The sequence below is a fragment of the Haematobia irritans genome, chromosome 1 (assembly GCF_050003625.1).
Source record: "Haematobia irritans isolate KBUSLIRL chromosome 1, ASM5000362v1, whole genome shotgun sequence".
Lineage (NCBI taxonomy): Eukaryota > Metazoa > Arthropoda > Insecta > Diptera > Muscidae > Haematobia > Haematobia irritans.
Genome location: NC_134397.1, coordinates 64,564,990 through 64,587,416, shown reverse-complemented (window position 1 = coordinate 64,587,416; position 22,427 = coordinate 64,564,990). Strand labels below are relative to the sequence as shown.

Genomic DNA, 22,427 nt, shown 5'->3' with positions numbered 1-22,427 from the left:
CGGTTCAAATTTAGATATAGCTCCCATATATATCTTTCGTCCGATTTGAACTTATATGGCCACAAAAGCCAGAGTTTTGCCGTGATTTGCTTCAAATTTTGCACAAGGGGTACGTTTAATAGTATCGTTAAGTGTGTCACATTTTGTTAAAATCGGTTCAGATTTAGATATAGCTCACATATATATCTTTCGCCCGATTTGGACTTATATGGTCTCAAAAGCCAGAGTTTTGCCCTGACTTACTTCAAATTTTGCACAAGCGGTACTTTTAACGATACTATTGTATGTGCCAAATATGGTCAAAATATATCTTTCGTCCGATTTGAACTTATATGGCCTCAAAATCGAGGGTTTTGCCGAGATCTGCTTCAAATTTCGCACAAGGAGTACGTTTAGTAGTATCGGTAATTGTGCCAAATTTGGTTGAAATCGGTTCAGATTTAGATATGGTTCACCTCTGTGGTATCACAATGGACTGAATAGTCTAAGTGAGCCTGATACATCGGGCTGTCACATAACCTAACCTATGGCTCCCATATATATCTTCCGTCCGATTTGCACTCATATGACCAGGGGGGCAAAGTTATACTCCCATTTACGTGAAATTTCGCATAGATAGCAGAATTATTATTCTAACTATACATGTCAATTTTAGTCAAAATCGGTTCAAATTATATATAGCTCCCATATATACGTACACCAGAGTTGGGGAAATATGGTAGACTGTTACACATTTTAGACCCATTTTCAGTGGAAGTTTCCTCCAATTAACTGGATAGCGTTAGCCGATTTAAATTTTAATACTAGAGATTTTGTGGAAGTAAAAAAATTGTCCCCTTTATACTTGTTTTCAATAAATTTGAAGACTATTGTACCGTTTATTCCAATCGAAATCGCCATAAATCAATAGTTCCCATGAACCGAAATAAAATCAAACGGCTTTAAGACCATTTCTGTTTGAGTATTAAAAAAATCATAAAGCACTCATCTAAGAGTACAGGAAAATCAGATGAAATAACAACTTTCATAAGATTTAAAATCTAAATTCTCTAGATTTTTATCCACATTACTCTAACAAGCATAAGAAGTAGAATCGGGAAATATTACTTCTAGTTTGGGGCAATTTGGATGATAAATTAAGCCAGTAGGCCAATGTAAATGGGGTTATACAAATCAAAAACATGTACCGACACACGCTGTTTACAACACATCCATTTGTGGACATGTAGATTTCGATTTTTAGAGAAATCAAGTAAAAATTGGTAGTCTGTTTATATGGCGTATTTTATCCCTTATCATGTATATATAAATAAACTTACAACTTGTATACGGAAATGGCTATTTGGATGTGTTACATTCGGAATGGCAAACTTATCATACCACTATCGCTTCCATGTACTTCGCATTAAGGTGCAATGTAGCCCGATTTAAATCATTGGAAATGAATTTTTCCTACTATGCACTCGAAAAATCAAAGACTCCATAGCTTAAATAATTCAAACACTACGGTCGTTTCTTGGCTACGCTTCATGGTGAAAAATACACAGCTTCTAACCAACTGAATTTTTAATCACATTTGTTTCATTTTCGATAAATCTAATCATATGTTTGCATAAATAGAAACTAATTATTAAGTTTTATATATCTTTTGTATATTTTCTTTTGTTTTGTGCAATCAACACCTTAACAAAGATACATAGAGAAAAAAAACGGAAAATAAATTACGATAGACTTTCATCACCTCTGATTTTTAAGTGACCAAAGCTAATCTAGCTAGATACGAAAATACAAAATCAAGTCTTTAAATTACATTTGGAGGAAAAAAGGGTTTTAAATAAGGAAACTAATTTACGGTCCAGGACTTAATAGGAATAAACAGCCTTTTATAGTTCACATATAGAAACGGAACTTTACACGCGATGCCTATTTAAAATTCATCGTGTTTTATTGACTCGGGATAGAGCTTTTCTATTAAATTGTTGAGCAAATTTGATATTTCCACACGGTATTCGTCTTCGGACTGGGAATAACGATTTCTAAGTGTGAGTAACACATGCCTCAATTGCGGACTTTGTGACCATAGAAGGGAACAAAACGATTTTGTATTATCAAGAGAATGTATGAAATATTCCAAAATATCAGGAGCTTCAAGAAACTCATATAAATTGGTTGTGACTAAAGCATCCATGGTTTCGCAATATGAATTGGCCTGCAACCATTCTGGAAAACTTAATTCTGCATATTGGGCTGCAGCTAATGGATCATCGTCGGCTGTTGATTTTGAGAGCACCAGTTCTTTCTCCAACACAATATCACTGATCAATGTGGCAGCCTTGGCTTTAATCTTTAAATCACAATCTTTACTCAGAACCGAGACCAAGGCTTGGGTTCCCGATGTTGATAGTATGCGCTGTTGGGCATGTGGAAATTTTCTTAGTAAACTGCTAAAGGCGTAAAGCGCTGTTGATAGCTCCTCTGTACGTGTAGACGTCATCAGAATTTGGGTTAAATGTGATCCCACATTTCTCTCGTATACTTTAATTTGTACCTTGGGATTATTTTGAGACATAGCTCCTAATACCCTCATGGCTTCTACCTTAAGACCCACATGAGTATAGGATACATTTACCAATGTGGGTAAGATGACGTGGTCCAAACCGCCTTGTTCAACAAACAACAGGGCATTATCATATTGAGACATGAGATAGTTGAAACTTTCTAATATTTGTGTTTGGGTTTTTATGCGGCTATCTGGATCCTTGCCATCCTTCGTTGTGTTACGAAATTCCTCGATAAGTTGAATTATAATTTCACCGTCGGATTTGAAGGCTTTACGCATGCCTTCAAACGTCTTCTTGAGTTCTTCATAAGACCGGAACTCTCTTTTGTTATTTTGCCCACTATCTTGTGGATTGTAATCAATGCCAATCCTTTTTAGGGCTTCATCTAAGTGTTTTATTTTCTTTGATTTTTCGCTTTCCTGGTCCTCCTCTTCATTATCATCCGGTAGCACAGATAATGCTTCATTATTTGCGGCGTGTTGGGCATTCCCTTCATCCTGAGATTCGTCCAATAGCTTGGCCTCTTTTTTTCCGGTCTGTAAGTTAATTCGAACGTGTAAGCCCTGAGGTATCCCTTGACCTAAAATAAAAAAAAAGACCATTACAAAAACGTCCCCCACCGTATGCAATCTTCCTACCTTCTTCTATTTCTTGCCATTCATGTGTGGCCACAAATGTAGTATGATTTTTCTGGATTTCCTTTGTCTCTTTTGTCCATGTGGTATTAATCAATCCTATAACCATTAAAATTATGTAAATTTTCATATTTTTCTTTAATAAATGTAACTTTTACGATGATGTTCTCTGATGTGTTATTTTGTAGTATTTTTGTTTTTGCAAATTAACATATGTGACAGTTCAGTATTGTCGTTTTGACAAGCCGCTATGAGAAATTTAGAGATTCCACAGAGGGAAATCCAACAAAGAGAACACTTGCCAAAGACTAGATTTAAAAGTGCTTTCAAACATTAAACTCTTGTACTGTATCTATCACTTGAACTTGATATTAAAAACAATTAGTTTGATAGATGTTTGTCGAAAGGTCGTAAGTTCGAATTATAGCGCTAAAATAACTAGTTTTTCTCGGTTACTTCTCTTTAATTATTTAATACTTTAAAAACACAATAAACGTTTGAATAGTTGATTTTGAATCATTTCTCATAATCCCTGATTTGTTGGTTTTCTTAAAAAAAATATATAAGGAGCTATTTACTATTGGTGTTTCACAAAATATGGAAATGACTCTTCAAGTAAAAAATAACCAGTAAAAACTAACTAGAGTGTGAGTGAATTTTACCCTCTTTGCTTAAAATTGCTGAAAAGTACATGAACGGCATCCAGTTACTATTTGCATATTCAATTTAATTTCAGCTTCTAAAACATTAATAACAAAAAATGACCATACCCTAGACAAATGTTTGACCAAAATAATGTCAAACTTTTTTCCAGGACCATATTTTAAATATCTGTATATCGTTTTTGGAAAATACTCCTATCGTGATGTTATATATCCAATATGAACTAGATATGCTTGTTGGTTTGACTGTGACGACGAATTCTTCCTTTTGAAGCATAAACAATGTAAAAAAATTACAAGAATTATATTACGGCCATCTAGCGGTTGATAGTGTACTTATATTTCAATTTATGTGCGTTGACAGCACTAATCAGAGTAGTTTCAAGCCGTTGAATATATGTCTTCGGCTATGAACTCTTTTTTCTCTCGAAAACAACAATAGGGCTGTTTTCTTTTTGCACTGATTACAACTTTTGTATGGCAATTGTTGCACTGGTGTTCTATCCAGAACATCTATCAGTGCAAGTCGCACCAGAGTCACCATGACATGCGAATTTTGTAGTTGTCAAAATATGAGTTGGCAACTAAAGTAATACTCGGAAAGGAACACATCTCAAGTGAATGTCACATACAGAAAAGAAGAAGAAACGAACATGGATAAATGGTAAAAAGTAAATAAACAAATACTAATTTGTTTGGATTTTGCGTTAAGGTGGGTATTAAGTTCGAGTTTAGCCGCTAAATCCGTCGTTTTGTCACGATTACTTTCCTTTACTAATCCATTTTAAGGAATACAAACTTTGTGAAAATTTGCTTTGGGCTCTATGTATAAATTTATGCTTTTTTTGCTGATTTAGTTTTCACTTTAGCGGCTAAACTCGAACTTAGTACTCACCTTTACTCTCGTGGAATGTGTAATATTCGAAGGAGACGATTCGGCCACTGAGTCGATCTAGCAATGTCTGTGAACAAAATGTGTAATCAAAGGCGAGGTCGCAATTTTAATTCAATCCATCCAAAAGTTTCATCAATCATGGAGGGGGCAATATTATGGTCTGGAGGTCATTTTCTGGACAAGTTATTGACCCGAGTCTTCAAAAACATTTGCCTCATATAATATTGCCTAACAATCCCGAGAAATCCGTCTGCATGGATTATTCAACGCGATCACGAACCCCGTATCAAACAGCATGGCTATGGTATCAACTATTAACATTTATCGTTAAAAGTTACAAAACTGCAAAGATTTTTAAATGTATGACACTTATGGTGTTTTCTTTTCTGAAAAAATTGATTTGCCTTAATTTTGTCAGTACAGAATGCACATTTTTAAAATGTTGCCAGCAACCTAAAAAAATGCTATAATTTCAGCGGGCTGAAAAGAAATCAAAGGAGAAAACAGGGCAATCGCAGCACTCTCATTTGTCGGCAGTGCTGAAAATTCCCGCAATTTGCATTTTCGCACTTTTGCCTATTGGCCATAGTCCAACAAGATGTTCTTTCCTGTAAAGAAGTCGAATCACTTAACTGTAAGGTCAAAACAACTTCATTAAATGTTTATCCATTGTTGGACAAGGGAAAACACAAAAAATCTTTGCCCTCAATACAATATTTTTTTCAGTGTGTTTATTCGAATCATGTGAAAACCTGAATAAGTGAGAAATTATAAATCTTTTTTAATGGCATTTGTTTAATTTTAAATTATTTATAAGGATCGATCTTATGTTTAAAGTTGTACATTATTATACCCTCCATCATAGGATGGGGGTATATTAACTTTGTCATTCCGTTTGTAACACATCGAAATATTGCTCTAAGACCCCATAAAGTATATATATTCTGGGTCGTGGTGAAATACTGAGTCGATCTAAGCATGTCCGTCGGTCCGTTTGTTGATATCACGCTAACTTCCGAACGAAACAAGCTATCGACTTGAAACTTGGCACAAGTAGTTGTTATTGATGTACGTCGGATGGTATTGAAAATTGCATATCGGACCACTTTTACGTATAGCCCCCATATAAACGGACCACCAGATTTGGCTTGCAGAGCCTCTTGGAGGAGCAAAATTCGCCCGATCCGGTTCGTGGTGAAAGTATAAGGTCTCTAACAACCATGCCAAAATTGGTCGATATCGGTCCATAATAACATATAGCCCCCATATAAACCGATCCCCAGATTTCACCTCCGGAACCTCTTGGAAAATTCATCCGATTCGTTCGAAATTTGGTGCATTGCGTTGGTATATGGCCGCTAACAGCCATACAAAAATTGGTCCATATCGCCAAAAATAATCTATCAAAACTTTATTTCCATAGAAAATTTTGTCAAAATTTTAGTTCTATAGAAAATTTTGTCAAAATGTAATTTCTATAGAATATTTTGTCAAAATTTTATTTTTATAGAAAGTCGAAATTTTATTTCTATAGAAAATTTTATCAAAATTTTATTTCTATAGAAACTTTCCTCAAAATTTTATTACTATAGAAAGTTGTGCAAAAATTTTATTTCTATAGAAAATTTTGTCAACATTTTATTTCTACAGAAAACTTTGTCGAAATTTTATTGCTTTAAAATTTTTTCTCAAAATTTTCTATAAAAAATTCTCTCAAAGTTTTGTATCTTTTCTCAAAATTTTATTTTATTTTGTCAAAAAAAAATTATTGAAAGTTTTTTTAAAAATATTATTTCTACAGAAAATTTTATCAAAAAAGAAATAAAATTTGTCAAAATTTTATATTGTGGATGACATGACAAAGCCGTATATACTTGTTAATTTTCTTCGGATGAAATATATTTATATCTTTTTAGGATCGTTTTTAACAAATTGAAACCTAAACTTTTTTGCCATGTTTCTTCCATTATATTAGCATTTTATTTATTATACATATTTCTTTATATCCATATTTGTACTTAATAAATACATACATACATACATATGTTCTCGCATTGTTATAATTATACCACCATTTTCATGAAGCTCCGTTAGCTAAAGAACTTTAAAATGTTGCCTAAATATAACATACGCCAGTTAACAACTTAAAACTGTCGAAAATTTTTCAGTTTAGATTTTTCTTTCTGTTAACTGAAAGTTAAATCCTAACGATGCTAAATGAAAATGGCCGTAAATTGTAATTTATTCATTTTTAGGAGTCAATGAAAAACAAGTATATACGGCCGTAAGTTCGGCCAGGCCGAATCTTATGTACCCTCCACCATGGATTGCATAGAAACTTGTACTAAAGACTGTCATCCACAATCGAATTACTTGGGTTGTGGTATCTTAAAACTTCTTAACATCGTTTTCTAAATTGTGAGTTAGTCCATACGTGGTATATATTAGACAAAAAAGTTATGTATAGTTAAGTCTACAAATAATTACAAATCGATATGGACTTTTTGCACGGTACGTAGAGAGCCAGAATTGAAATATGGGGGTCGCTTATATGGGGGCTATATACAATTATGGACCAATTTTTGTGTGATTGGAAATCGATTTATCTGAGGGATATATAATTATAGACCGATATGGACCTAGTTAGGCATGGTTGTTAACGACCATATACTAACACAATGTACCAAATTTCAACTCACTCGGATGATTTGGCTTGGTACATTGGCTCCTCCAAGAGGCTCCAAAGTCAAATCTCGAGATTGGTTTATATGGGGCTATATATGATTATGGACTGATATGGACCACTTTTGGTACGGTTGTTAAATATCATATACTATCACCACGTACCAATTTTCAAGCAGATCGGATGAATTTTGCTTCTCCAAAAGGCACCGGAGGTCAAATCTGGGGATCGGTTTATATGGGAACTATATATAATTATGGACTGATAGCAACCAATTCCTGCATGGTTGTTGGATACCATATACTAATATCACGTACCAAATTTCAACCGAATGGGAAGAATTTTGCTCTTCCAACGGGCTCTGGAAGTCAAATCTGGGGATCGGTTTATATGGGGCCTATATATAATTATGGACCGATACCGACCAATTTTTGCATGGGAGTTTGAGGCCATATATTAACACCACGTACCAAATTTCAACTGAATCAGATGAATTTTGGTCTTCCAAGAGGCTCCGGAGGTCAAATCTGGTGATCGGTTTATATGGGGGCTATATATAATTATGGACCGATGTGGACCAATTTTTGCATGGATGTTAGAGACCATATACTAACACCATGTACCAAATTTCAGCTGGTTCGGATGAAATTTGCTTCTCTTAGAGGCCTCGCAAGCCAAATCGGGGGATCGGTTTATATGGGGGCTATATATAATTAAGGACCGATGTGGACCAATTTTTGCATGGTTGTTAGAGACCATATTCTAACACCATGTACCAAATTTCAGACGGATCGGATGAAATTTGCTTCTCTTAGAGGACTCGCAAGCCAAATTTGGGGGTCCGTTTATATGGGGGCAATACGTAAAAGTGGACCGATATGGCCCATTTGCAATACCATCCGACATACATCAATAACAACTACTTGTGCCAATTTTCAAGTCGATAGCTTGTTTCGTTCGGAAGTTAGCGTGATTTAAACGGACGGATAGGCTCAGATCGACTCAGAATTTCACCACGACCCAGAATATATATACTTTATGGGGTCTTAGAGCAATATTTCGATGTGTTACAAACGGAATGACAAAGTTAATATACCCCCCATCCTATGGTGGAGTGTATACAAAAAAAATAAATAGAATAAAATAAAATATTGTTAATAGTTTATTATTTAGTCTAAAGGTGGGTATTAAGTTCGAAACAGTATAAAATTATACCTCTGATGCAAAATGGCGGCTAACTCGAAAAAGATAACATACAGATTATCTACACAATTATTGAAATTCAAGATTGCTCATTGTCTTAATTTTACGGTTCTCCGTGAATTTTAATAGAAGACTGAATGTTCCCTTTAAAGCCGATGAAGAATGTAAAAACTTCAATTTCTTTTACATTGTCGTCAAATTTCCATGAAATTTCGTAGTTTGAAAGAAAAAAATGGAGCTCAGAAAAGCACGAATGCCTTTGCGGTGAAATTTAAAATTGTTAACAAATTCAGATCTGTTTTGTGAGAAACACGGATTTATTAATTATTTACGCTTTCTTTGTGTTAATTTTTTCCTGTTTTTAGTTAGATTAACAAACGTACACAAAAAATTATTAGAGTTGAAACTTTCTCAAAACACAATATTCCCATTAAGTAAAATATGTTTAAATTGGCTTTAGTAACCTAGAGGGTTCACTGATTTTGAGTGTTTGGCGAAAATAGTATTTTTAATGGTTACTTTTCATTAATAGGTGGCTTAGCACCTTCTATACATCAACATCGGTACAAACAACAATCGATCGTTTTTTGAATAATTCCTTGTCTACGTCTGGATGTTTTTGCAATTGAATACCAAGTGTGTCATCATTCTCCAAAGCAACAAATATGCGACCAGATACGATAATTCGGATTGTTGAAGACCACCATTATGCCCAATGAGTGCCACACAAAAGACAATTGAGTATTACAAGTTTGCATTCCATTTTCAAATGAATACTTCCATTGGAACATCCGAAATTATTTTAGCTTTGACGGCGGCAGTGGAAGCTGGATTCATTTTTGTAATCTTTTTTCAACTTCACTGTTGAGTTGTTCAACGAGTCTGTTTTGTTTTTGTTTTGCCTCATCTCAATAAAGCTTGTGGAAAGGTAGACAGCAAACCCTCAATGAGTTATTTCGAGAAATAATAACTCTTTCGTTTATGGTTTAAATTTATTATTAATTTTCTACCGCGTATTTTTATTTGTAAACAATACATTGGTTTTGACAGCTGGGGGCCAAGTGTTGCCAATCAAAATCGAAATTTGAACTGATAACATTTTTGCGTTTTCTTTTAGCACTGGTTATCAGTGCAAAAAGAAAACAGCCCTAATATTTTTCTAGTTTCTTCGAGTTTTTTATAGTGTTGGGCAGTGTTGCCAACTCCCCAATGCCAAAAAGCACCAAAAATATATTATAAATTCTAACATACCACTTCCAACCAAAATCTAAAATTAAATGCTTAAAAAAAATGTATTATAGAACTTTTGTGTATTGAATTTGTAATTTTATGAAGTTATGAACCGCTATTCAAGTATACACCTTGATCACTTTTAATGCTTTCATACAAATCAGTTTGATCAGTAATGTCTTTCAACTTTCAAAATATTAATATATGGAAGGGGTCTATTCCTTATTGCAGTTGTGCGTGCTTTTGTGAATTTAATACAAACGTTTTTAATGACATCTTTATCAAGTTCCAAAATTCAGCACTCGTTGCTAGGCTTTTCTACAGAATACCCTCAATAACAATATTAATTAAAAACAAGTATATAAAGCAGTAAATTCGGCCGGGCCGAATTTTAAATACCCACCACCATGAATCAAATATGATAGTTTACTTTGAAAACTCTTCGTCGTAGTGGGTTACTTGATAATATATAGAATTTTAGGGGGTTTGATGACAAATCTTCTCCCAAGGCAGTCAGCTCCCGAAGACAAACTTTAAAGATTCTACCTATGAAGACCAGATAAGATTCTAGATTTATGAGAACCAATTTTGTTTGAGTTTTAGAGAAATTATAAACATATCGTGTATATGATTAAATTACGCCTTGATTTGAAATCTTAAATCTGTAGATTTTTCCGTCATTATTTAAATAAATACGATGAGTAAAATCTGGAAATTTTATTTTCAGTTTGAAGCAATTTTCATGATCAGTGCGCCTGCTATTTTAGAGAATTTTAGAGTTGAATAAACGAAAATACTTTATAAGAAAAGGAAATTTCGTTTGTATAAAATTTCATTATAGATTACTAATTTCCAGCAAATCGGATAAAAACTACGGATTCTAGAAGCCCAAGAAGTAAAGCCGGGAGATCGGTGTATATGGGGGCTATACCAAAACATGGACCGATAGGTACCATTTGCTACTCACATATTTGTGATCTTAAAATACCTCCAGAATTTCAAACAAATCGGCTAGAAAACATAGTCTCTAGACGCCCAAGAAGTAAAAGTAAAGAGATCAGTCTATATGGGGGTTATACCAAAAAATAGATTTTGAATTTCAGGCAAATCGGGTAATAAATACAGTTTATAGAAGCTCAAGAATTTCAGGCAAAGCGGATGGTAAATATAGTTTCTGAATTGAGTACTTATTACTATAATAAAAAATTCCAAAAACGACATTTTATGTATTTCATAATAATATATATCTTATATATTTGGTGTTCTTTACATTTCGGGAGTTGACATCACTGATAAACAGCTATGAAAGGCGTCAATTTTTTTTTGTGAAGGCGTTATTTTTCCGGCTGAATAATTTTCTTGGGCTTTGATTTGTTTTTCTCTCCCGAAAACAGCTGATAGTAGATTTCACAACAATATTTTTTCTAGTTTCTTCGAGTTTCATCCAAGTTCTACCTAGAAATGGCATCTTTAGTTCGAGTCTCACGTCTTTTGGCTACTCCTTTGAGACGCACTCAAAGTATTCCTGTTGCATTGTATCACGAGAATGTAAGTAATAAATATCTAATCCTAATTATTCCTGGAACGTGGAATTCAAATATCCATTGCCCAACACTAAATATTCTATAGTATGTTAGTTGTGTGACTAGTTCTTGTGTTATCTTTGTTATGAGATCGGAAAAAAGGCAACTATTTTCAAGGTCTCATACACCAAAATGATTGCCATATCAAATCGAAGGTTCTATTGCCGGTTCTTGTTGCTTTCATTTTTTTGGTTAAATAATATATGATATGCAGAGAAATGACGTCGTTTTGTTTTGGTTCTTTATTGGAAAGATCAATGATTCCCTGCCCTCAATAATATATTGATTTGCACGTTTTGAATTGAAAGGTTAAAGTCCTATTGTGGGCGAAGGTGGATGGACTTGTTAAAAATATAAAATGGAAAATTTTACATAAATAGATTTAAATACAGAGATATCCCTTCAGAAGAATTGTCAGAAATGTCATTATATATTAAATAATGTAAAATTTTGTTGTTGTCTTTTTGTTTCTGTTACTGTTCGACATAAAACTTACGTACAAGTATTCTTTCTTATAAATAGTTCGTTTTGTTTTATTTTTGTTTAACCCTTTGCGAAATATAGTTTTTCATGGCGAACGTTTATGTTTTTTATTCAATTGTGATGATCGCAATAATGTTCGTCCTTTTTGTAATCACCTTAAAGATCTCAGTTTTCTATTTACTTCTGATGATGGCAAACATCATCGTCTAAGCGCGAAAGAAATTCCGAAGAAATAATGCCTTTCATATGATTTGAAACCTAAATTTAGATTTGGGATACCGTAAAAAATTTTCGGTGTTAAAAAAAAAAAATTGTGAGATCTGTCTATATGGGGGCTATATAAATACATCGACTGATATACACCATATTCGGATCCCTCGGAAGAATCGATTCTGTTTTCTCTGGTTCCTTAAAATAATGTTTCAAAGATTTTGAACCTCAATCATGTTATATATTGGCCCGCACATAAACCGATCTCCTAATTTTACTTATTAACCATTTAGAATGTGCAATTTTTATTTAGTAAATATAGATTTTTTGAAATTATATGTAAATCGTCTATATCGATTATTTTTCATATATAGCTTCCATATAGAGCGATACTCAATCTGTGCTCATTAGGACTATAAAATTAGCCGAAAAAGGTTCTCAATGGCCATCTTTGTATCATTGACCTGCTATTTGTTTATTTATGTATTCAAAAATTCTTACAATTAGATAGAAATCGAAATGTAGAATTTTAATTCTTGTACTTATATATTATAAAATTATTCGCTATAATGCATCAACTATCTCATTTAATCTCTGTGGTCACCAGACCCAAAACAGGGTTCAATTGTCTTTCTGATTGCCAGATTTTTTATTTATCTTTTCAAAATTTTCACATTTTGGACTTCAAAAATTGTAGAATATACTATGTATGCCAATTAGATAACAACCGTAATTTAAAATATTTTAATCACATTGTTCTTACTATATTATTCGCTATAATACATCACTGTTCACAATACAACAAATATCTCATTTCCACACATGACATTACTCAATATGCAAAAACACATTGCATTGATTAATGTTAATCTCTCAGACACATACGATGAGATAAGAATATTAAAATATTATATTTATATATTCACCGTCTGTTTATTCTTTTTATAGGTCGTTGAACACTACGAAAATCCCCGCAATGTGGGTTCTTTAGATAAAAAAGACTCGACAGTGGGAACTGGTCTTGTTGGTGCACCAGCTTGCGGTGATGTCATGAAATTGCAAATCAAAGTCGATGAAAATGGTAAAATTATCGATGCTAAATTCAAAACATTTGGTTGCGGCTCAGCCATAGCCAGTAGCTCTTTAGCTACAGAATGGGTTAAAGGCAAGACCATCGATGAAGCTGGTAAATTGAAAAATACCGATATTGCAAAAGAGTTGAGATTGCCTCCCGTAAAATTGCATTGCTCTATGTTGGCTGAAGACGCAATTAAAGCAGCTTTGGCCGATTATAAAATTAAACAACAAAAGAAGAAAGAAAATTAAATAGAGGCGAACGATGTGGGGAAAATCTGCTGGTCAGAAACAGATTTTTCACAATGAATCGAAAATTATTTAGTTATAACTATACATATAGCAGTAGTCGTATTTTAATAACAAACAACTTGAATGAAAACATATTTTTGTAAAACAAAATGAAGAAGATTTCGCTTTACTGGAATGTTTTTCTTTAATGATACTATTTAAGATGAATATACGTTAAGAGAAATTGTGTAAAAGAGAATGACAAAGTATGTTGAAAGATGCTTGGTATGTACATTTCTGAACAAGTAATATTGGTCCTTTATTTATTTGTTAAAAACAGTGCCAATATTTTAAAAGTAAAGATTTGGGAGACGATGGAAGGAATTTAATTCAATCGATTGATTTAAAATATATTAAATAACTATTTAATATTTTGTTTCGAACATGTCCTATATCTTCTGCTTATTGATTTTGGGAAGAAACACAAACGAAGAAATCTTCTACAAACCTTGCACCTTTTTAGGCTTATAGCTACAGTCAAATAAAAAATACAAAAATAAATTATATGCTTTAATTGTTCGAATTCATAACTATATAAATTAATCTGTCTACTGGTGGGCTATATTGAATTTCCCAATGGAACTAGATGTAGAGGGAAAATTTAAAAAAAAAGGAAAACAGTCCTTTGTAGTATTCGGTAAATATTTTTTAAAAGAATTTAAACGATAAATTACAGGAAAAAATTAAAAACAATGTAGCTACTTTTTTGTGCTTTAAAGAAATGAGATGGGCTTGGTGAATTATTTTTCCTCTACCGTGTGACAACTCGTGTAGTAGTCAATGCACATCAACTAGAGGTGTGGACACGGGCGAGTTTCTCATGAAGTGAAAATATGTATTCACGCAACAAGAACTTTTCTAGAGTTACGTTCTCCAACTTTCTCGAATGGAGAATTTTTATTCATCGGAAGAAGGTACAGAAATGTCGAGACTCATACACTGAGCTGTCATAACGCTGCCCTTAGAATTACGACAGGGTGTCTCCGCAGTACTTCTCTGGATCATCTTTCCACCCATACATTCAAAGGTCAACTTTCTAATCAGCAGTTAGAAATATTTTGTCATATGCAATTTAAAAAAATTACAATTCTGGCCCATTAACTGAAAATTTAAAATAACGCCCTTAGCTTTAGTTCGAAAAAGTATTTATTTATTTGATTTGTACGGTACAATATCTTAACTTTTTAAAGAACGGGCGAAAAAGTTTGATATTATATGTTTGTGAGTCGAAATAAGATCAAGATTTTATCTGACGAGACATCTGGACATCAGGACATGATTAAAATATAAAGTTGGTAGGATGTCTTGAACCATATAAAACTCATGGACTGACATAAACTGTATAAACTAATAAAATTTAAAAAAATGGGTGATAATACCAACTTCTAGAACAAGAAAAAAATCTGTAAAAAAAGTAAAAAAATGGTGGAATTGTATGTAAATGTATGTAAATTTTTTATCCTATTAAGGTGAGTACTATGTTTGTATTTTTCACCAAAACACTAAATTAAAAGTACAAATATCTATATGAAGACGATTATATTTATAAAAAGTCTTGCGAAATAATGAATGGAAAAGATCTAAGGGATTGATTGTGAACCATTTTGTATTTATAATTTAATTAAATTAAAAAAGTAACCGTGAAAATAAGCGGGTTTTCAGCTTGAAAACTGAACATAGTACTCAGCTTTCAGTTCCAGTACACTAAAAAACAGTGAACCCACCAGACGGGATAATTTTGGTTAATTATTTCCACTTGTTAAGGAAAATTTCGTAGTTTGAAAAAAAATTTGAGTTCAAAATTCAAAACAAGATGATGCATTTGTGGTAAAATTTACAATTTTCAAAAAATTCTGAACTATTTTGTGGAAAATACGAATTTAGTCAATCTTTATGCTTCATTTGTTGTTATGAAAAGCCCTATAAGAATTTATCGATCATTCATCCGCATTTCCATTGTTCGATTACACTAGTTTACACTGAAAATGTACATTTGATGAGAGGTGACTTTTCTCGGGGCACAAAATAGAATGTAGAAAACACATGTTTTTGAAGATTTCAAAGAAAAAGTAAATTGTATGGTATATGAGTATTATATATTTAACCAACTGACGCAGAAAAATTCCAAAAAAAAGTAAATTGTATTGCATTATATCTTATGGACCTATATCTCTTTTTACATTGCTCCGAAGTCCTTCCTAATTGGAGGATGAGATGAATATAAAATAATTCGGGGACAAATATGGAATAAAAGTGCACATTGTTATTGGTGTAAGTACTTGGGTTTGAAATGGTGTGCACTGTTAGAAAGTCTCCTTTGGAGGCTTAATGGTCGATTTCGGCTGACGAAGGAGACATTCAAAAGGAAAATAATTTTTGGTGGCATGTCAACGTCAATTCTATCGCTTTACAATTGTCTGTCGTCTTAAAACTTTTTGCCAGTGGAAGCCTTCATCATTCATTCTTCTTACAAGGTGGTCCAGAAGCGTTATGTTGTCACGGAATGGTACGGCAATTAATTGATCACAATCTCTTTGATATCGATCTAGCATGTGAACTTTATATATGTTTCTTTGTCAATTCGAACTAAAACTAATATATTTACTATTCCTATATGGCGAAAACAATGTAAAAAACAAGTGAAAATGTTTTACGATTGCAATTTACCAATCGAAAAAATTGTCGATCAAAAAAACTCGATATCGACTCCCGTGATCCGAAAAATTCAGATTTCGATCAAAAGTTCTCGATGTCGAATGCCATGATTAGCCCCCTGATGTATTTTGATCTGCTGAATTCGAAAATGAAGGTTAACAATTTTTTTATGGAACAGTTTTTGAGATATCCCGTTATTTTTAGTTTTTCGGCCTTTTTTCACTAAACAAATCATATCTCGTGCCAGAAATGTCCGATTATATCGTTGTTGGTACTTGAATGCAAGTTATTGAGATGACGGACAAACGTGTATATTGGATCTGTGATAAGTTAAGTTGTTCAAAATATATCGATAAAAATAAGGCGAATTTTCAAAAAATCGTGTTTTACAATGACTCTGTGTCGCCGGAAAAGTATAAACCGTTAAGAAACTTTTAGTTTCTGTTCGTAAAGATGATACTTTAAGGTAAGAAATTTTATATGGTTTTACAATATTTGGTGTTTCACCAAGAAAACAAAGGAAAGAAAACAAATTAAAGCCAAATAAAAAATCAGTCAATTGCAGACGAATTCAAGTAAGGATTAATTTAGGACACAATTCTCTTTTAAATTTAGGTTTTGCGTACTATATTCTAGGAAGCAAAATTTCTATTGTTCGTTTTTCGGTTTTTTTCTTCATATGCTATCAAAGTCCTCTAAAAACGTCTTATGCGCTTTATAGACTATCAGTTATTCCGGACGGAATGTCGGTGTTTGTAAAGAATCTTACAGTGTGTCGGATCGATACGACTTGTCCGCGATGACTAAATAGTCCGCGATGACTAAATAATAATAAATAAATAATAATATATGGGATATGTTCGACACGAGCACTGTCGTCCGGAATAACTGATAGTCTGTAAAGCGCATTAACGACAACGAAAATTTTCAAAATCAGACTCGACTTCCAGTAGAAATTATGGTATATTTCAAGTAAAAACGTCTTTAAAATAAAGTGTTGACAAACATGTCCCATTTTTGATTTTTTTGCGTTCTAGTCAGGATGCAAAAAGATAACAAGTTCAAAAAATACTATTTCAAGACAATATCATTACTTTTACAGATTTTTTTTCTAAATTATTAGACAGGTTGACCTTAGTCCAAAGAAATGTTCTTTCATGTTATGATACCCATAAGTCGAATCACTTAATTATAAGGGCGAAGAAACAAACTTTATATCAGCGAAATGCGTCTGCTATGCTAAGCAAACTTCGCATTCTTATTTTAGGGACAAGTGTAGTTCATATGAATATTCCGAATATTACATTATAAATACAATGGAATAGTCAACCATCTCTATTTCTTTGTACTGAAATTGTCCAAAAATGTGTGTTATAGAAAGTAATTGAAGTATCTCGTACACAGAAAATAATATCACCAAAATATATCCAATTAAAAAGTTGGTTGAAGTTGAAAATATTTTCAATTATTAAATTAATTGATACAATTAACTGTTTAATTAAGATAGAAACATTAAGTTGATTAAGTCAATGATTAAACATTTTTAAATTTTTAAATAAAACATTAATTGATACAATTATTTTTTTTTATCAACTCGGAAGACTAAGTCAGTTAAAAATAAGATGAACATTTTGTTTTTAATTAAAAATTTATTTCAAACAATCAATTTTTTCATCGAACTAAAAATACCAAGTCAGTTAAGATCGTAGCTGAAAATAGTTACGTTTTTAAAAATTATTTAGAACAAAATTAAAAATTAATTGAGTTATTAAATCAACATCAATTAAATTTTTAATTGAATCAATTAAAAAATTTATTGAAATTTGCCAATGAAGTCAATTAATTTTTTTATCAAGTATTTTTCTGTGTTTGATACTATCATTTTCGTGATTGAAGACATTGCAATTAAAAATTAATTGGATCAATTAATTTCGTGATTGAATAAACAAAAAAAAAATAGTTTTTTGTGTGTAGTTGCAGGGACAAATTTTGGAAATCTACCAAAACACTAAGAGTTCTACCAATCTATCATACAGAAAAAAATCTAACAGTTTTGGCAGAATTCTGCCAATTGTGGCCTCCGAGATTGGGAAGACCCTGCCGGTATGTCTTCTTCTACCTCCATCCTTAACTTCAACTCATTGAATTTATGCCTTGGAAGCAGAGTTAGTGTTCTGGATAACGCATACAAATATTTGGAGTACTAACAGAAAACAGGCGGCGAACATTTATTCATTATGAAATCAAATTGGGGTTATCAGAACAGAGAATGAAGCCAACCCATTTCGTCGGCGGCGGCTGACATATATTTATTGCCTCCGGGGGCGGCAGCTTGCCGGTATAGCCGATATAAATTTTTCTATTTGGCAGCGGGCTATCCATTATAAAATCAATTTGAAGTTATCCGAATGGTAATGAGACTAGTTATACGACCAATCTTACAATCACGTTGTGCTAAATTTTTGCAAAGTTATTATAGCAAATTGATAATGACGGATTTTGGGTGGAAAGTTAAACATTTTGACAAAAAATACAACAATTTTTCTGATTTAAAGCAATATGTTTGGTTAATTGGCGGCTAATTTTGAGTCGAGATGAGTCGACATATTCGGCGGCGGCTTCGACTCACAAAATCTGGTTGGCGCCTTCATTCTCTGTATTGGAATGGTTATTAGATGAGTTGTACAACCAAATGTAAGTCAAATGTACATTTCATTCATATCTCCTGAGCAATATTTTTACAAAATTATTATACAAACTTGATTTTGAATTATTGTGGATGGAAGGTTCAAAATTTTGGCAGAAAATACAACATTTTTCTTTTTTTAATAAATAATTTTGACTAATTGGAGGCTAAATTTGAGCGGTGTCGACTGTCAAAAAATCATCGGTTCGGCGGCTTCATTCTTTGCTTGGTATATAGTTAGGGTCATGGTCATTTGAAATAAAATGCAGTATCATATCTGTTTGCTCGTCGTGCTTATAATTCTTACATTTTTTTATTAATACGCATATATACACTACAAACATTTAAGATAGACGGACGCCAACATTGCCACCGCATTCACCTCTGGATTTTACTTCAAATGCTGAAAAAGTTAAATTCGTAATTTTGAATTTCTTAAGTATAACTTAAGGATTTTATAAAACAAAAACTTACGATCATCGCTGTGTTGGCAATTGTAATTACCCAAGACACACTCACTACCAAAAGTTAAAAGTCGTTCCCTGTTGCCATTCTTAGCCTTGGCACATACGGGTTCATAGCTTTCGCCGCATTTTTTGGAGCATGCGGGTGCCTCCTTATCTTTGGAAGGAGCTGCCCAAGTTAAAGCAACCAAACAGGCAACTGTAAGAAATTACAATATTACAATGTTATTAGTTTACATTATGTGCAATTATTAGAGGATAAAGGTGAGTATTAAGTTCGAGTTTGCCGTTAAAGTGAAAACTAAATCAGTAAAAAAAGGCATAAAATTATACATATTTGTTACAAATTTTATTATAACTTGATGGGGAATAGCCCAAAGCACATTTTCAGAAAGTTTGTATTCCTTAAAATGGATTATTAAAGAAAAGTAATCGTGAAAAAATTACGATTTTAGCGGCTAAACTCGAACTTTATACCTTAAACTCTGAAACACTCAGATATATAACCAGTAGCGAAGAACGCCATAGTTGAAAATGTTATGTTCGGCAGATACTAGGATCAGCATTGAAGTTTCTATTAACAAAATGTTTGCTTTTTCAGCAAAGGATTCAGCAGCAGAATTCGGGAATTAAAAGACCCTACATAAAGCAGACATTTTTTGCGAAAAACATACCATTCCAACTTAATTTTTATTAAAGTGCAAAATTAAATTAGGCATTTATTGTTTGAAAGTATTTTTTTCAAGCAAATAGGAGATAACAAAAGGTCAAGCCGATATACATAATGCTTCTATTTGTTAAACTTTCTAATTTTCTGTTCTACGGAGAACAACAAATTGTGGCTATATGCATTGTATGCAAGACTGATTTTCCGATTATAATAGACACTGTAACATCAAAATTTTTTAAGCTTATAAATTTAGACTATCTAATTTACACCTTCAATTAAAATAAAATTTGTCATTATTTAACAGTAAATAATTATAATAGAAAAAAATATAATGTATCCACATAAATAATTACCCAAGAAAAATGCCAAAGCGTAACGCATTTTATTTGATGTATATATGTATGTTAGTATGATTCTTTAGAAAAATAATAAAAATCACTATTTTCAGCACTGGACCAGTTCAATCCGAGGTTACACTTCAAACTCAACTAAATACGAGAGCTTTTTGTATGCCATTTTTATATGTGTTTTTTTTTTTGATAGAGATTATCTTAAAGCAAGCATATTGTTAGTCTAAAAAAATGACAGAGTGAGTGAGTAATTGTGGCCGAAAACAAACAACGGAAGCTTAAAAAATCGACCAAAATTGATGGACAATTTGTGTGAGAGAGAGATTTTCAGATGATATTTTTTTGATTTGGGCTTTATTTTATTTGATTTTTTAGATCTGCAAATGACAGGCTTTGTAAATTAGTTATTTTACGTTTACTATTATATCGAAAAGTTTGTTTTTATAAATGGGATGACAGTGGTCATGAGGCATAGCATGTATCAGGTTAAACAAATTATCTGCTCTCAAACAAAAAAATCTGTCGATACACAGAAAAAAAGTAAACTGTTTTTATGTAGCATGAATGAACTACGTCGTGCGAAAATTGAACAAAGTTATACTCATTTTGAGATTTTCACAAAGCGTTATTAAAACTAGGAACATTTAATGTACATTTTAACTACAACTTACAAAATTAATCTATATCTGTCCATAAAGCTCGAATAATAATTGTATAATTAGATATAATGCATTTGGACGTCAATTGCCTGTTTCGGTATCAGGCTAACATTAAATATAATAAGCAACGATGAGCCCGTCGTAAAACTAGGAAAAACACGACTAATGTACGCGTTAGAATTGTTGTTGTATCCTGGAAACCAGTTTCTGTAAGTTGTCACATGTGGTTGTAGTTGACTGTAGAAACAATAAGCATTGTTCGACTGTTCACCACTTAGGTGAATTCTAACAAATTGGCTTTCTAAAAATAAATTTCGTGTTGTTGCATTACTATGTAACAAAACGAAATAAAAATAAGATTAAGGGACTTGTAAGTTATATGAAAAGATGATGTACAGTGGGAGAAAAAGATGATTCAATTTGTAAGAGGAAATTTCCCAAATGTTTTCTCCATAAGGAGTTAGCATAAAGGGCCCAAAATTGAGTTATCTCTCCCAGCCAGATCTATACTAAAGGCTGTGGAAAGGTTCATTCGCCCGAACCGAAACATGTACAGTCTAGGCGTGTATAGATTTGTATCTGGCATTTTCTTTTCAATGGCTCTATTAACCATGTTCCTTAATCTATATCTGTCCATAAAGCTCGAATAATAATTGTATAATTAGATATAATGCATTCACACAAAAAAATATTTTTCTGATTCAATCACGAAATTAATTGATCCAATTAATTTTTTAATTTACATGTCTTCAATCACAGAAATGATAGTATCAATTAAAAAATTAATTGACAGTCAATTAAAAAATTAATTGATCCAATTAAAAAATTAATTGATAATATTAATTTGTGTGATTGGTTTTTATTTCAATTAAAAAATTTGTTGATTCAATTAAATTTTTAATTGAATATTTTTTAAAACTCAATTAAGATTTTAATTGGAAAAATTTTCGTGAAATTTTTTTCTGTGTTTGGACGTCAATTGCCTGTTTCGGTATCAGGCTAACATGAAATATAAAAGTAAAGAAAGAAATCATTGGCGCCAAGTCATAACCATTTTAACCATACTGTAGTTCATTTTTACTAAATTATCTGTTGCTTTAGTTCATATTGAACTTATGTGTAATGGCCATTGAAGTTTATACCCATGCTTAGTTCATATAATGTTTGAGACACATTTAAAAACAGGAAAATTCCATTGGGCTGTGGGAAATGTCGAAAAAATAATAAAATTTAACTATAAACAAATAATTGTTTTTGCAATAAAAAATTATATCTAGCGTTAGTTAGGATTTTTTTCGGTGTAGGACAGATTACGTTTTACTCATAGAAGGTTAGGTTAGGTATAGTGGCAGCCCGATACTTCAGGCTCACTTAGTCTATTCAGTCCATTGTGGTATCACAGTGGTGAACTTCTCTCTTATCACTATCAACTT

General features: G+C 32.4%; 3 protein-coding genes and 1 long non-coding RNA gene across 4 annotated transcripts; 2 read left to right on the top strand and 2 right to left on the bottom strand.

The window, feature by feature from the left end:
• Window positions 1–1,627: 1,627 nt before the first annotated feature.
• On the bottom strand, window positions 1,628–3,409 carry Sil1 (Sil1 nucleotide exchange factor). The gene is made up of 2 exons (XM_075290606.1): window positions 3,200–3,409; window positions 1,628–3,141 (listed from the first exon to the last, which is right to left on the bottom strand). Exons 1-2 carry the CDS (start codon window positions 3,324–3,326, stop codon window positions 1,928–1,930), a joined length of 1,341 nt encoding a protein of 446 aa, XP_075146721.1. The 5' UTR covers window positions 3,327–3,409; the 3' UTR covers window positions 1,628–1,927.
• A 1,169-nt stretch (window positions 3,410–4,578) lies between these two features.
• LOC142238837 (uncharacterized) lies at window positions 4,579–5,543 on the top strand. The gene is made up of 2 exons (XR_012722838.1): window positions 4,579–5,113; window positions 5,177–5,543. It is a non-coding gene; the product is annotated as an uncharacterized LOC142238837 (long non-coding RNA).
• A 5,695-nt stretch (window positions 5,544–11,238) lies between these two features.
• IscU (Iron-sulfur cluster assembly enzyme) lies at window positions 11,239–14,007 on the top strand. The gene is made up of 2 exons (XM_075290605.1): window positions 11,239–11,417; window positions 13,094–14,007. The coding sequence occupies exons 1-2, from the start codon at window positions 11,331–11,333 to the stop codon at window positions 13,469–13,471; spliced, it is 465 nt and encodes a 154-aa protein (XP_075146720.1). The 5' UTR covers window positions 11,239–11,330; the 3' UTR covers window positions 13,472–14,007.
• Window positions 14,008–19,127: 5,120 nt separating this feature from the next.
• LOC142221075 (uncharacterized) lies at window positions 19,128–20,497 on the bottom strand. Its single transcript, XM_075290602.1, has 3 exons — window positions 20,339–20,497; window positions 19,326–19,514; window positions 19,128–19,254 (listed from the first exon to the last, which is right to left on the bottom strand). The coding sequence occupies exons 1-3, from the start codon at window positions 20,364–20,366 to the stop codon at window positions 19,196–19,198; spliced, it is 276 nt and encodes a 91-aa protein (XP_075146717.1). The 5' UTR covers window positions 20,367–20,497; the 3' UTR covers window positions 19,128–19,195.
• Between the last annotated feature and the right edge of the window lie 1,930 nt (window positions 20,498–22,427).